Source organism: Lithobates pipiens, unplaced genomic scaffold, assembly GCF_037356315.1.
Source record: "Lithobates pipiens isolate NorthernLeopardFrog02 unplaced genomic scaffold, aLitPip1_a1.2 Scaffold_8, whole genome shotgun sequence".
Classification (NCBI taxonomy): domain Eukaryota; kingdom Metazoa; phylum Chordata; class Amphibia; order Anura; family Ranidae; genus Lithobates; species Lithobates pipiens.
The window spans coordinates 86,334,846-86,350,694 of NW_027507903.1; the positions used below are offsets into that span (position 1 = coordinate 86,334,846).

The 15,849-nt window shown below is 42.3% G+C and overlaps 1 protein-coding gene across 2 annotated transcripts in view; it reads right to left on the reverse strand.

Moving 5' to 3' along the window:
• Positions 1 to 15,849, reverse strand: part of ADAM10 (ADAM metallopeptidase domain 10) — a 256,301-nt gene that overhangs the window by 11,875 nt on the left and 228,577 nt on the right. For both annotated transcript variants that reach the window (XM_077471107.1, XM_077471108.1), the window contains exons 12-14: positions 4,957 to 5,140; positions 3,856 to 3,964; positions 686 to 906 (exon numbers count right to left, since the gene is read on the reverse strand). In XM_077471107.1, coding sequence (XP_077327233.1) covers positions 686 to 906; positions 3,856 to 3,964; positions 4,957 to 5,140 — 514 coding nt within the window. The remainder of the gene's footprint in view (positions 1 to 685; positions 907 to 3,855; positions 3,965 to 4,956; positions 5,141 to 15,849) is intronic.

The window sequence follows — 15,849 nt, forward strand, 5'->3', positions numbered from 1 at the left end:
TGTAGCAGAATACATTTTGGTATTAATTTATGGAGATGTAAAATTTTGCAAAGAATCTAAAAAAAAAAGCATTTTCAAAAAGTTTCAGGTCTTATTCAGTTTGGGTACAGTGTTGCATGACTGAGTAGTTCTCAAAGTGGTGGCAGTGCTTTTTATAAAAGGAAACTGGAAAGTTTGTTGGAGAGGATCAAAGATCATGATCTTCAACATAATCTAAATAAAACAGATCTATATTTCTAAGAGCTTAAAAAATAAACAAAAAGGCAGACATGATAGACCATGGCTTGCGTTTTTTTTAACATGCTTTTTTATACGTTTTTAAACGCATTTTTGGGGTGTGTTGATGTTGCTAGATGGTGTCTGTTGTCATGCAAGAAAAAGCACCAAAAATGCATGCACTTGTTTTTCATTCATTTTTAATGCCATTACATTAAAGTCTATGTAGCAAAGAACACACTGTTCTGCATGGAAAAAAGTCCCTGCACCTTTCCAAAAACCCATCAGTGCTAACTGCACTGAAGTGAACATGAGCCATAGGAATTAATGTTATATGGACTGTAGTGCATTTCTGCTAACAAATCATTTAGCATAGAGAAAAAAAGTGGCATAATCTTGGAAACGACATACTTGAATAGAGGTTAATATTAGCAAAACATGAAAAGCAATTTCATGAAGATATACATACCACAATCCATTCAGCAATGTTTTCATACAGCTCTGGGTTGAAAATAGCCTTTTTCAATCGAGCCAAAGGACCATCAGCATCAACCAATCGGCATCGCATGAAGACATCACAGTATCCTTTGAACTCGTTGCAGGGCGAACCCGGTTGCAGAGTGATGGTTTTACCTTTGAAGTGACTTTTCCATTCATCAGATCCCGTACTTGAACAGGTTTGAGGTTTCACTACAAAAAATACACACAATCTATAAACATTTGTAACAGGATTTAAAAAGAGAAAGAACTAATTGCAGTAACCTGAAGTAATCAGCAGTCCGTTTTCAGTAAATTGAAATGAACTGCCTGGTGTGGATTACTGCACTTTACACTTCAATCTTCTTTTTTGCACTGCTATATTAAAGCAGCCTAATGGGCTTCAAACTGCACATTATTTTAAAAGGACACTGTACTTCAAAAACACATTGCCCTTCAACAAGAAACCCTAATAAAAAGCTTTTAGGTTTACCTTTTCTTTCCATGTGCTGCAAAAAATTGCTTTGCTTACAACAATCAGTGCAGAAAGCAACATGCAGACCAGGACTGGGCAAATTCTATCTTCCACAGCCGGCTATCCTGAAATCACATGGGGTGGACGGTGTGCGCTGAACAAGCATAAACCCTTTAAGCAGCTGCCTCCAAGCAGTTCAAGATCTTTTTAGATCCAGGGATGATAAATTTAATTCAGTAAAGAAATCATTTATGGCTCATGGCATTGAAGACTGTAAATCAAATATATTAATGGACCGCCATTTCATGTCCTCAGTGAGCACCTATTATTGATACAAATCTCTCTGGGTCACAGAGTGAAAGCAGCAGTTGGGGGGGGGGGGGGGGGGGTCACAAGGTTTTTGGCCTAGGACGGTGGGGGTCTTCCTGCATTGTTGTTTACCCCTCCCCTTCTCCATCAGGACTGGAAAATCAGTGGCGTAACTACAAGGGTCTCAATTACAACCAAGCCCCATGCAGTTACCTGTTCATTAATAACTGGAGCATAATAAATGGTTTACTAAGCTTCAGTTTGTGAATGAACAGGAACCTCTGTAGAGATATTCCCGCCCATTCAATCTGTGCAGCTGAAGCTGCAGAGATGGAGATTGAGGTTAAAAAATAAAAATTATAATAGTAAAAAAAAAAAAAAAAGAAGGCACGCAAACTTCTGACAGCAGTGGCAAAACTACCAGGGTTGCAAAGGTCACACTTGCAACCGGGATCTGGCGCTCCAGCACCATGGGGAGGTCCCAAAGACCGTAATAAAGAGCTCCACAACAGGAGTAAAGGGCCCCTGAATCAGAGGGAAGGGTCCTGCCCAGGAAGCCGCTCAGTTTCTAGCAACGGGGCCCTGAAGGATTTAGTCATGCCTCTGAATGGAATACTAGTTAGTACCAGTGTGCAAAAGGTGTATTTGCTTTGGAAGAATAAGTCACTTGTAATGTTGGGTTTCCTACAGTGTGTGGATGTTGCTGTGTTATGTAAAAATATTTTAAGTTTAACAATTTAGTATAATAGTTTCATTTTTTTTACATTTTAGAATGGGACACAGATTGTGCATGATGTTAACCACTTAAGGACAGAGCCTCTTTTTGAGACTTGTTTACAAGTTAAAATAATTTTTTTTGCTAGAAAAAGTACTTAGATTTTTTCCAGACATGTGTCCCTTATTCTCAACTTCCAAGTTTGGGGTCACCACTAGTGAAACAGCTTATTGATATTTGGAGTTCGGATTTTGGGAGATCTAAGTGACGCTGTAGAGGTCCTGTTCAAGGGTGATCCCTAGTTCCTGGCTTATGTTTAATGATGCGGATGGTTTACACTTAAAAGCCTCTTATGCTTTGCTGTCTGGTAAGCGCATTTACATTTGTGTCGGGCACTTGTTTACTACTGATGTGTGGAATCGCCGTGGTGTCTTGATAAGAACTACCAGAGAGGATTGTGTTTCTGCAACCTCCTTCCTTTCCTGAGAATGAACTGTTATCACATAAAAGTCACTTTCAGTAATTTAATTTTAACTGATGGGAACATTATGAGTATTTAAAATTATTGGTCACATTTTTATTTATATATTTTCTATTTAATGATTGCATGAAATAAATGTAATCTTGTCAATCACTGTATGGGGCGCAGCTCTTGAGTTTTTCTTCAGACACCCTAGAGAATAAAATGGCCATCGTTGCAATACTTTGTCACACCGTATTTGCGCAGCGGTCTTACAAGTGCAATTTTTGGGAAAAAAATACACCAACTTAAGAAATAAGACAACAGTAAAGTTAGCCCAATTTTTTTTTATATTGTGAAAGCTAATGTTACACTGAGTAAATTGACAAGCAACATGACGCGCTTCAAAAACATGGAATGGCAACAAACTTTGACCCTTAAAAGCCTCCATAGGCAAAGTTCGAAATTTCTACAGGTTAGCAGTTTTGAGTTACAGAGGAGGTCTTTGCTAGAATTATTGCTCTCGTGCCAACGATCGCAGCAATACCTCACATGTGTGGTTTGAACACAGTTTTCCTATTTCCTATTTTTCCTGCGTTCGTTAATGCGTGCAAGCTCGGCGGGATTGGTGCTTAAAATGATTTTTTTATTTTTACACTATCCTGTAAAAAAATAAAAAGATTTACATTTGGGTCACTTTATAAAAACATGCTTTTCTATGCATGACAGGATTGCTTAAATGTGAGATCAGGGGTCAAAAAGACCTCAGACCCAACATTTAGACTTAAAAAAAAAAAATCCCCTTTGAGACCATTCAGCGGAAGTGGTGTTTGACATCGCTTCCGCCATCTAATGTTATGGAGCCGAGCGGGGGCCATCTTTCCCTCAATCGGCATCCAGACTCAGAGGGCAAAGGATGCAATCGTCTATGTTGCTACCGATGATTCCCACCCCCGATGAAAGTGATCTTGCGGCGAATTCGCTGCAGAGACCACTTTTATCTTAAAGAGAACCGCTCAGTTTCTGAAAATACCAGGGTTATGGCAGCTAGCTGCAGCCATTACAACGGTATTTAGCGTCAAAGTACAGACGTACAGGTACAGCGATTTGTGTGAAGTGGTTAAAGGGTGCCGCGACTGAAAAACACTGCTGGTGTGAAGCTTTCAGCAATCTATTTTGAGCAGTATAATGAAAAGAACTCACTTTTTTCCATGCAGCAGACATGACACAACTCTTTATCATCTTTGCCATCAGTACTGGCGCATGTGCACTCTTCAAGGTCATACTTTTCACAGATGGAACCTGCACATTGCTGTAGAACAAAAAGATAACAGTAAACACGGGGGGTTTCTACCATGGTTTTGGTCTTTTTTTGCCCCTTTTTTGCACAAAAGCATCTTTTTTCCATGAGTCTTTGGCGTCAGACATCAGTTATTAGACAGGTAACAAAACCACATCTTATTTTTCCATGATAACCTAGTGGTGACCGGATTCCCATCATCCCCCTTTTTATAATGTGAAAACGGATTGGTCACTTAAAGCGGGATTCCACCCTAAAGTGGAACCTCCGCTGATCGGATCCCTCCCCCCCTCCGGTGTCACAATTGACACCTTTCAGGGGGGAGGAGATACCTGTCAAAGACAGGTATTTTCACCCACTTCCGGGCATAGACTCCCGTGGGAGTCTACGCCATTTCCTGCCCTGCCGCGCTGTCTGCTGGGACACACACGGGTCCCAGTGACAGCGCAGAGATTTCCTATTGCGCGGCTCGCGCATGCGCAGTAGGGAACCGGGAAGTGAAGCCGATTCGCTTCACTTCCTGATTCCCTCACCTAGAATGGTGACTGCAGCAGCCGAGAGCCGATCGATCGGCCTCGGCATCGCTGGAACCCGGGACAGGTGAGTGTCCATTTATTAAAAGTCAGCAGCTGTAGTATTTATAGCTGCTGGCTTTTAATATTTTTTTTTTGGTGGAATCCCTCTTTAAGCCAAACATTTGTGTTTAGGGATGTGCCAGCAGACAGTTCACAGCTGTCACTTTAGTGCAGGGGTCTCCAAACTACGGCCCTCCAGCTGTTACGGAATTACATGTCCCATAAGGCATTGTAAAACACTGACAATCACAGACATGACTAGGCATGATGGGAATTGTAGTTCCTGAACAACTGGAGGGACAGAGTTTGGAGATCACTGCTCTACTGTGTATGGACAAAATCATGTACAACTAAAACCCACCAGCTAATGCTTCTGCAAACAGGGAGCTCACGGTCTACAAAATACTGCTTTCACACATCAATATTTACCCCTTTGATGCAGACTTGAGTTTGACGGTTACACTCTGTTAAATTCTCTCTTGGCTCAGATGGTGGACACTGTGCAGAAAACCCATTGCAAGTTCCCATCTGTGCACAGTCTGATTCATCACGGCATTTCTGAGTGCGGTCCTTGAAAATGCACCCTTGTGTACAACATGGGCCTTGGCTAGGACTGAAAACACAAATATTAATCATTAGCGTTGTAAGGAATTCTCTAACAGATGAATGCTATCAATGTTTATGTATATACTAGGAATACATCTTACAATATCAATAAAATATGATATATATATATATATATATATATATATATATATATATATATATATATATATATATATATATATATATATATATATATAGCCATCCTTGCGAAAGTATTTGGCCCCCTTGAACTTTTCAACCTTTTGCCACATTTCAGTCTTCAAACAAAGATATAAAATTTTTATTTTTTGTGAAGAATCACCAACAAGTGGGACACAATTGTGAAGTGGAACGAAATCTATTGGATTTTTTTAACTAATAAAAAAATGAAAAATGGGGCGTGCAAAATTATTCGGCCCCCTTGCGTTAATACTTTGTAGAGCCACCTTTTGCTGCGATTACAACTGCAAGTCGCTTGGGGTATGTCTATCAGTTTTGCACATCGAGAGACTGAAATTCTTGCCCATTCTTCCTTGCAAAACAGCTCGAGCTCAGTGAGGTTGGATGGAGATAATTTGTGAACAGCAGTTTTCAGCTCTTTCCACAGATTCTCGATTGGATTCAGGTCTGGACTTTGACTTGGCCATTCTAACACCTGGATACGTTTATTTGTGAACCATTCCTTTGTAGATTTTGCTGTATGTTTGGGATCATTGTCTTGTTGGAAGATAAATCTCCGTCCCAGTTTCAGGTCTTTTGCAGACTCCAACAGGTTTTCATCCAGAATGGTCCTGTATTTGGCTGCATTCATCTTCCCCTCAATTTTAACCATCTTCCCTGTCCCTGCTGAAGAAAAGCAGGCCCAAACCATGATGCTGCCACCACCATGTTTGACAGTGGGGATGGTGTGTTGAGGGTGATGAGCTGTGTTGCTTTTACGCCAAACATATTTTGCATTGTGGGCAAAAAGTTCGATTTTGGTTTCATCTGACCAGAGCACCTTCTTCCACATGTTTGGTGTGTCTCTCAGGTGGCTTGTGGCAAACTTTAGACGAGACTTTTTATGGATATCTTTGAGAAATGGCTTTCTTCTTGCCACTCTTCCATAAAGGCCAGATTTGTGCAGTGTACGACTGATTGTTGTCCTATGGACAGACTCTCCCACCTCAGCTGTAGTTCTCTGCAGTTCATCCAGAGTGATCTTGGCCCTCTTGGCTGCATCTCTGATCAGCCTTCTCCTTGTCTGAGCTGAAAGTTTAGAGGGACGGCCAGGTCTTGGTAGATTTGCAGTGGTCTGATACTCATTCCATTTCAAAATGATCGCTTGCACAGTGCTCCTTGGGATGTTTAAAGCTTGGGAAATCTTTTTGTATCCAAATCCGGGTTTAAACTTCTCCACAACAGTATTACGGACCTGCCTGGTGTGTTCCTTGGTCTTTATGATGCTCTCTGCGCTTTCAACAGAACTCTGAGACTATCACAGAGCAGGTGCATTTATACAGAGACTTAATTACACACAGGTGGATTCTATTTATCACCATCAGTCATTTAGGACAACATTGGATCATTCAGAGATCCTCGCTGAACTTCTGGAGTGAGTTTGCTGCACTGAAAGTAAAAGGGGCCGAATAATTTTGCACGCACCACTTTTCAGTTTTTTATTTGCTAAAAAATTTTTTTAAATATCCAATAGATTTCGTTCCACTTCACAATTGTGTCCCACTTGTTGGTGATTCTTCACAAAAATTTTTAATTTTATATCTTTATGTTTGAAGCCTGAAATGTGGCAAAAGGTTGAAAAGTTCAAGTGGGCCGAATACTTTCGCAAGGCACTATGTATGTACGTACGTACGTACGTACGTACGTACATACATACATACATACTATATATACACACATGAACACAAAATGGAATAAAAAGGCAAACATACAGAAGTAGTACTGCGTGTGGCATTCTGTATAATAGGAAAATGTATTTTTTACAGTTTGTGTAGATAAGAACGAGATGTGTTCTGCACAGGATCAGTTATAGTAGTTGAAAAACAAAGCCTTCTAATGGACAAAAGACTTTGAATACATAAAGGAATACGTCTATCATAACAGTAGGTAAGAAAAGAGTCATTGTAACATATACTAGTATCTACAGCATATCCTGATATCTATCTATACATACATATATATATATATACACATAACATACATAACACACACACACACACACACACCGTATTTATCGGCGTATAACACACACTTTTCCCCCCTTAAAATCGGGGGAAAGTCGTGGGTGCGTGTTATACGCCGATCCCCACTGTCTGTGAGGCTAAAAGGCCGAGCGCCGCCGGAAAAGACAGAGCGCCGCCGGAAAAGACAGAGCGCCGCCGGAAAAGACAGAGCGCCGCCGGAAAAGACAGAGCGCCGCCGGAAAAGACAGAGCGCCGCCGGAAAAGACCGAGCGAGCGTCGCTAAAAGACACCGAGCGGCAACCCACTGACACCAACAATGGGGCTGCCGAAAAAGACTGAGCCGACTCTACTGTGTACTCGGCTCGGCATGCAGTCCCGCCCATACTGGGCGGGACTGCGAGCCGAGCCAAGCCGAATACACAGTAGAATACACAGTCGCTCCAGAAACAGCAGGGAGGCGGGACTACGAGCGGAGCCAAGAAGACGGCTCGGTCTTTTTCGGCGCCGCTTGGTCTCTTTCAGCGCCGCTCGCTCGGTCTGTCTCGGCGGCGGGATATTTAAACATGGGCAAGGCTGCAAACGGCGCTGGGGAGCTGGAAATGACACTGGCAAGCTGCAAATTACACTCTGCAAGGCTGCAAACAGCGGTGGGCAAGCTGCAAATGACACTGATCATTCTGCAATTATGGACAAGGCTGCAGATGCACACTGATAAGGCTGCATTGACGGGCATTTAAATGTAAGTTTTTTTTCCTTTAAACTTCCCTCCTAAAACTTTTTTCCTTAAAATGCCCTCCTAAACTTGGGGTGCATGTTATACCCTGATAAATACGGTATATACAGGGCAGTGGTCTCCAAACTGCAGCCCGAGGGCTAGATGTGGCCCCTTGGGACACAATTCAACCCACTGACACCAACAATGGGGCGCACAATTCAACCCACTGACACCAACAATGGGGAGTGCACAAGTCAACCCACTGACACCAACAATGGGGAGCGCACAAGTCAACCCACTGACACCAACAATGGGGAGCGCACAAGTCAACCCACTGACACCAACAATGGGGAGCGCACAAGTCAACCCACTGACACCAACAATGGGGAGCGCACAAGTCAACCCACTGACACCAACAATGGGGAGCGCACAAGTCAACCCACTGACACCAACAATGGGGAGCGCACAAGTCAACCCACTGACACCAACAATGGGGAGCGCACAAGTCAACCCACTGACACCAACAATGGGGAGCGCACAAGTCAACCCACTGACACCAACAATGGGGAGCGCACAAGTCAACCCACTGACACCAACAAAAGGGGGCACAAGTCAACCCACTGACACCAACAAAAGGGGGCACAATTCAACCCACTGACACCAACAAAAGGGGGCACAATTCAACCCACTGACACCAACAAAAGGGGGCACAATTCAACCCGCTGACACCAACAAAAGGGGGCACAATTCAACCCGCTGACACCAACAAAAGGGGGCACAATTCAACCGGCTGACACCAACAAAAGGGGGCACAATTCAACCGGCTGACACCAACAATGGGGCACAATTCAACCCACTGACACCAACAATGGGGCACAATTCAACCCACTGACACCAACAATGGGGCACAATTCAACCCACTGACACCAACAATGGGGCACAATTCAACCCACTGACACCAACAATGGGGCACAATTCAACCCACTGACACCAACAATGGGGCACAATTCAGCCCACTGACACCAACAATGGGGCACAATTCAACCCACTGACACCAACAATGGGGCACAAGTGAACCCACTAACAATGGTGCACAATTTCTCCCACTGAAACAATGGGACATTATCTGTTCCCATGGACGTCGACACCTTTTCCACTTCCACTGGCCAAAGTCCGGCCCTCTTGAAGTCTGAAGGACAGTAAACTGGTCCGCTGTTTAGAAAGTTTGGAGAACCCTGGTTTAGGGTGCAATAGTATCAGGCCATCCAGTCATATAACCTTGTACCCAGTGAACATGCAAGTCCTTGCTTAAATAAAATCCTTGGTGGAAATGGCACCTATAGGTCTGTGACGTGATCATTTAAAGACTATGCAGCATTTCAGGTTGATTTGGGAGGAATTTCCTTTATAAAAACAGAGGGGCTAAAGATGAAACTTGGTAAGAAACTTTGAGAAATTGTGACAAAAATTGGCTTGATGTTTGGTGATGTAGTTATATCATTTATTCCTACATGCTCATGCTTTAGGGGTAACCACTTTCATGTGTAAAAAAAATCTAGCATTTTTTGCTACATAAGCCATATCGTAATGTCATTTTATTGAGAATTACTTTCCCTTTTCAAACTATGCTATGTATACTAGCTCATTATGCCTTTGCCTTGCAGGGTGTATCTCCCCCCCCCCCCCCCCCAGTTCCTTGTAATGATGTTTAGTTTTTTAGAGCAGCATGACATTTACACAATGGGGTTGATTTACTAAAGGCAAATCCACTTTATACTTCTAAGTGCACTTGTAGTGCAGTCACTGTAGATCTGAGGGGAAGATGAACATGAAGGGAAGCTCTGCTGATTTTATCATCCAATCATGTACAATGAAAAAAATGCTGTTTATTTTCCTTGCATGTGCCCCTCAGATCTACAGCGACTGCATTTCCAAGTGCGCTTCCAGGTGTATTTGCCTTTAGTAAATAAACCCCAATATGTATGTGAAGCTCTAAGTCTCTAGACTTGATTATAACACAGAGTGTTCCATTTCAACCCATATCTGAGGTGTTCACATACAGACTTGCCCTAGCAATGTGCAGTAGGTATAGAAAAGAATCACTCCCTATTAAAATAACATTTTGTTGCTTTGCAGCTTGAAATGAAGACAGTTTTTATGTTTTATCCAGCTGTATTTTATTTTTTATTTACTAGGGCAACTTGTAACATCCAAAAGAAAGCTATAACACAAAAAAAAAAAACAAACAAAAAAAAAAAAACAACCACTGGGCTGAAAAAATGATCACTTCCCCCCTAAAAAAACTCGTAAAACTCAATCAGGTGTAGCTAATCACCTTTTCAATGGCGCACAAAGCCATTTAACTTTCAGCTGCGATTAACAGGGGTAATTTTGATTAGCCAAGCAGGAAAGAGCTTTCCTTGAGCATTTCAGTCCCTGGTAGTGTAACTGAAGCAAACAATGCACTATAGGTGGCAAGGCACTGTGACCAGCTGCTTTAATCACAGCAGATATAAAGTTAGTAGAAGTAGTAGTGCATAAGATTTCTCACATCCATTATCACAAACATATTTCCTGCTTGGCTAATCAAAATTACCCATTAATTGCAGCTGAAAGTCAAATGGCTTTGTGAGCCATTGAAAAGGAAGACTATTAATTTGCCATTGTCACAAGTGGTAGGATTTTGGGGTGCAATGCTATGCGCCCAAGCTCAGCCTTTTTCCAAGCCAATTAGAGCCTCAGGCTCTAATCATGTGGCTTGAAAAAAAAAAAAACCCTCATACAAACTTATGAATCTATGGCCCTGCAGGGGAGCAGCCCCCCAGCACCCCTAATGGACTGGCAGCACCTGGTAATAGCCACTTTCACATGGAGCAGACTCTAAAAAAGTAGATTCGCCTGCTCGGCGGGGGATGTCTGCTGATCCCCACTGAGCAGGCAGAGGACTGGTCCGTGCCCACTCCGCTGATGCAAAGCAGACACTGGCACAGCTCGCTATTCTCTATGGGACGGTCGGATGGGAACGGACCGCCTGTTTATTTCCATCGGATGCCATTCGATCCAATCTGCTAGATGGATGGGGAATGGAACCCCCACCTTTGTTTTTAGCAGACTGGTTCAGATGCAGGCGGGTGTAAACAGACAAACTCCATAGAGAACAATGGGCGGTCCAATTGGGCCCACCTGAAAAATGGACAGGCAAATCCGATCAGTGTGCTTGTGTGAAAGGGGCCTAAGGCCTTGTTAACACAGGGCATACACAGGTGTTCCGTACATCTGTGCAGGCCGTCCCATTGATGCCATTTGAGGTGTAGCACCTGCACGAACCGAGCCGCTGCTCCCAGTTTTACATCCATGCAGGTCCTCATACATGTCCCTGGGCTCACACGGTACATGACCCTGAATGCAGACCAACACGGATGTCAGATTGGGAACAGCAGCTATCCCTGTGCAGCCGTTGCATCCCAATTGACATAAATGAGACTGCCTGTACGGGGATGCACGGAACACCCGTACATCTTTGTGCAGGTAAACATGCCCCCCCCCCCGCCGCCCCCCCCCCCCTTCCATTAGTACCAATTTAGCAGAAATTTTGTAAATTACGTTGTGTTTATGTGCAATATTAATGATTTTAGTGTATTTAGTGAAAATGGCGTAAACATTTGTTCAATTATTGCGGGGCCCAAAAATTCAGTAGCACTTTTTTATTCTACTGGCCATGTGCTTTTAGAAAATGTCTAATTTGAGGGGTCTTTTCAAATTCTGAAAGCTGTAAGTGAAAAACCAAAACTCCAGATTTTTCGAGAAATGTCTGGGTACGTTCTTTTTTCACCATTTTGCAAAAAGGCGCAATTTAAAAGTTACAAATATTTGTTATTTATTCACTCAATACAGGTTAAGCTTTTATATTTAGTAGGAATTTTGTAAAACTTGCTGTGTTTTTATCGGCTAATAATTTTAGTGTATTTTTTGCAACTATATTGGTTTGATAAACATCTGCGCACATACCGCAGGGTCTAAAAATAAAAATCAGTAGCACCTTTTTTTATTCTACATTTTTATTCTGTCACAAATTCTGAACGCTATAAGTGAAAAATAAACAAAGGAAAAATTGCAAAAATGGTCTGGCCACCTGAGTATACAAAATGAAGGCCTAGCAGCTAAAGAGTTAAAGTGAGTTTTAGGCCTCATGCACACCAATTTATTGTAAACTTTTTTTTTTTACCCGACATTAGAAAGTTAGCGGCAAAACCCCACCGAAGTTTTTTTTTTTTTTGTTGGCCATTCTCTCCTGAATGTGATTTGAGGGCGTCCCAAAAACGTCCTCTAAATTACACTTCTATTAAACTGCTGTAAACATCTACTGTATGTGTACATGGACACATTAATATAACAGGGGAGTTTAGGGGCAGAAAACAAAAGACCTCTCCAAACCCCACAAAAACGTGAGTTTGGGAACAGCAGCATGCATGTGGCCTTAAGCCTCATACACACGATCGGACTTTGTACAAACTTTTCCGTGGACTTTTGTACAAAGGGCGTGGTCCACAAGTTTGTATTGCATACACACGGTCGGACTTTTTGACAACAAACACGAACGTAATGACGTCACAACGTACTGACGCCGCTTCAAAAGAGGACGTTCAATGACTCCGGCGCCAACTTTGGTGAACTTCTGTATTGTAGTCTGATCTTTTGCATTGGTTCTGAGCATGCGTGTTTGTACCTTGTACAAAAGTCCGATGCTTTTGCATACACACGGTCGGACTTTGCTCCATCGGACTTTTGTTGCCAGAAAGTTTGTCCGTTCGCACAGCCAACAAAAGTCCGATGAAAACAGAAAAAGTTTGTCCGATGGAGCGTACACACAGTCGGATGTTGCTCCAAAACAGCTAATTTGCATGTTTGTTGTCAAAAAGTCCGACCGTGTGTACGGGCCTTTACAGTTACCCTCTAGAACCTCTGGATAATTGAAAGGCATTCAAAACCTAAATAATGCAGATTTCACACCATCATTTGTGTCATAAGCTGCTCAAGCAGGCTAAGGTTTCTGGTCTTCATTTGCAAGAGAGATTAAAGTGGAACTCTAGTCAGAAAATTAAGTCCTGATGGATCACTCAAGGCTGGTCCGTTTTTCAGGAATAGCTATGTAAAACATTAAAAAGTGCCTATACTGTTTTAAATCCAGTGTCTCACCCTGCTCTGTACAAGCTCAGTTGCTCTCAAATTCTCTGCACTGTGTCAAAAATATCCAATCTGCTGACAAGCTAAAAGATTTTCTGCTGCTCAGGGGATCTGGGCTTCAGCAAAATAGCAACTTCCAGCACACACCAATTTTGGAAGCACAATTTTTAATCTGGAATGTATGTTTCTTGCAAAAGATTTTTTTTTTATCACGTTATGGGTAAAGTCTCCCTTAAAAGTCACTGAACAACTTACTGGTTCCACAATGAATAAAATAAGCAACAATTAAGGTGTTCAATGAGAAGTCAGTATGTATAGGGGGACCTAAAGCTGAGACACACACACACACACACACACACACACACACACACACAAAAATAAAATGAACAAACTTATGTCAGCAGCTACAAGTACTGCAGCTGCTGACTTAATCAGAAACGTACCCATCCCAGGGTCCAGCGATGTGGGCGATTGAATCCCCGCTCGCCTCCCCCTCTGCTCAGTGGCGCCGACGTAACTGTGGGCACCCGGCTGCGGCTTCAGTCGGGCACCCACTGCGCATGCCACAATTGGCCACGCAATCATTGGGGACATGTGACGTGTCCAGGATGATTGACAAGAGGGAGGGGTCAGAGCTGATCTCCCTTACTGCGCTTAGGGAAGCGAAGTCAAGAGCCCAGGCGTTGAATTAGGCAGACTACGAGAGACAGCCCTAGCAACTGGCATTAAGTGAGGAGTAAAAAAACATTTCTCAAATTTTTTTTTTAAATTCACATAAATTACTTTTTTGGGTGGAACTCCACTTTAATGTAGGGAACAGTCTAAAGTTGGTTTCTGCTCTGTAATTCATCTTAAATCTCCTATACTGTATAACTTACATGCCAAACTAGTAGTTTAGACATTCCGTATTGCCAAAAATGAAAAAAATAAAAATAAAAAAAATAAAAGTGTCATTAAACCCACATCAGTAACTGCTTGCCGACTGCCCCACGCCAATATATGTCGGCAGAAGGGCTTGTACAGGCAAACAAAGGTACCTGTACTTTGCCCTTTAAGAGGAGGCCTGCGGGTGCGCCGTCGGCAGCGCGCGCACCCGCAAGTTCCGTGATCTGGGACGCAGGTCCCGTGGACTATACCCGTGGGGATACCCACGATTGTCTCACGGAGAGGAAGAACGTTTTTGTTTATAACGCAAAAAAGGAAAACTGCACTTTAGGATCGTCATTGTATACACCGTAAATAATTAAGGCAACCCCTGAAAATAAGCCCTAGTGTGAATTTTGAAGCCAAAATTAATATAAGACCTGGTCTGGTATTTTCAGGGAAACATGGTATACAAGTAGAATGTATAGGAGTTCTAATAAATCAATTTGGATCTTTTTAGAGCAAACTGACGCCTTTAACTCCTGAAGAAGCAGAAAACACTCAGAGCAAAGAGTTGAGCAGCATTATTTATCACAATCGCTATAGGAGAAAATGGTGTTGTATGGGGGATACCCATGACCTTCAATCGTAAGCACCAGTAGAACGGGTGATAGAGCTTAAGTTCAGGGTCATTACCATGATATTGCTCTTGAACATTTTTTATTTTATAAAAAAAACACAAGTAATTGTTGATCTTTTTTTTTTGTATTAAGAGTTGTAACTATATGTAAAATATTGGTATACATGCGTTTAGAAACTTTAGGGATGTGGAACAGATAGTTGTGTGCTAAATCTGGCTCTATCTTCTATACATTTTTGGCATACATTAAAATGAGGGGCCTACACAGCATGAAATCATGGATGTATTTTCGGTACCGATTTTTGGTTTGCGACAATGCAACATTTGTCCTGATGACCACCCGCAAAGCTTAATGCAGTCTGTGGGATAGACTCACCTCCCTTTTCTAGTGACCTCCCTAACCTTATATATTGACCAAAAGGGATATTGAATGGATGGTCATGAATGATATTCCCATATAAAGCTATACAGGTGATGCAATACATTATATATAGGTCACAAAAAAACATTACTTCATGATCCCTGGTGACTATGCAATTAAGACTGCTTTCACACTGCTTTACAGTCGCTATAGCGCTAAAAATAGCGCCTGCATAGCGCCTGTAAAGAGCCTCTCCTCACTCCAGTGTGAAAGCCCAAGTGCTTTGACACTGGAGCGGTGCGCTTGCAGGACAGTAAAAAAACAAAAAACAAAAAGAGTCCTGCAAGCAGCATCTTTGCAGCCCTGTAGGAGCGGCGTGTACACCGTTCTTAAAGCGCCGAATAGCGGCGCTAAAAATAGTGGAGCTTGAACGCAGACGCCCCCAACACCCCAGTGTCAAAGCAGCCTAAGAGCTGTTGGTGATGCATGGACTCCCTTGCTTTATCACATATCTCCACTAGTCTGTGGTGAATGGCCGGGAAAAACTGACACACTGGAACTGCTCTAGAGGCCCCCTGTTGACACTGGAGGGCAATTGCAATTAATATTTTAACATTTTAATGTTGTTCATTCAAGATAGCATATCAAGAAAGTAATTTCCTTTCTTTCTATAAATGTGTATGCATCTCTGAAGAAAAAAAAATCTAATTCTCTATTGATTCCATCTTAAAGGGGTTGTAAAGGTAAATGTTTTTTCACCTTAATGCATTCTATGCATTAAGGTGAAAAA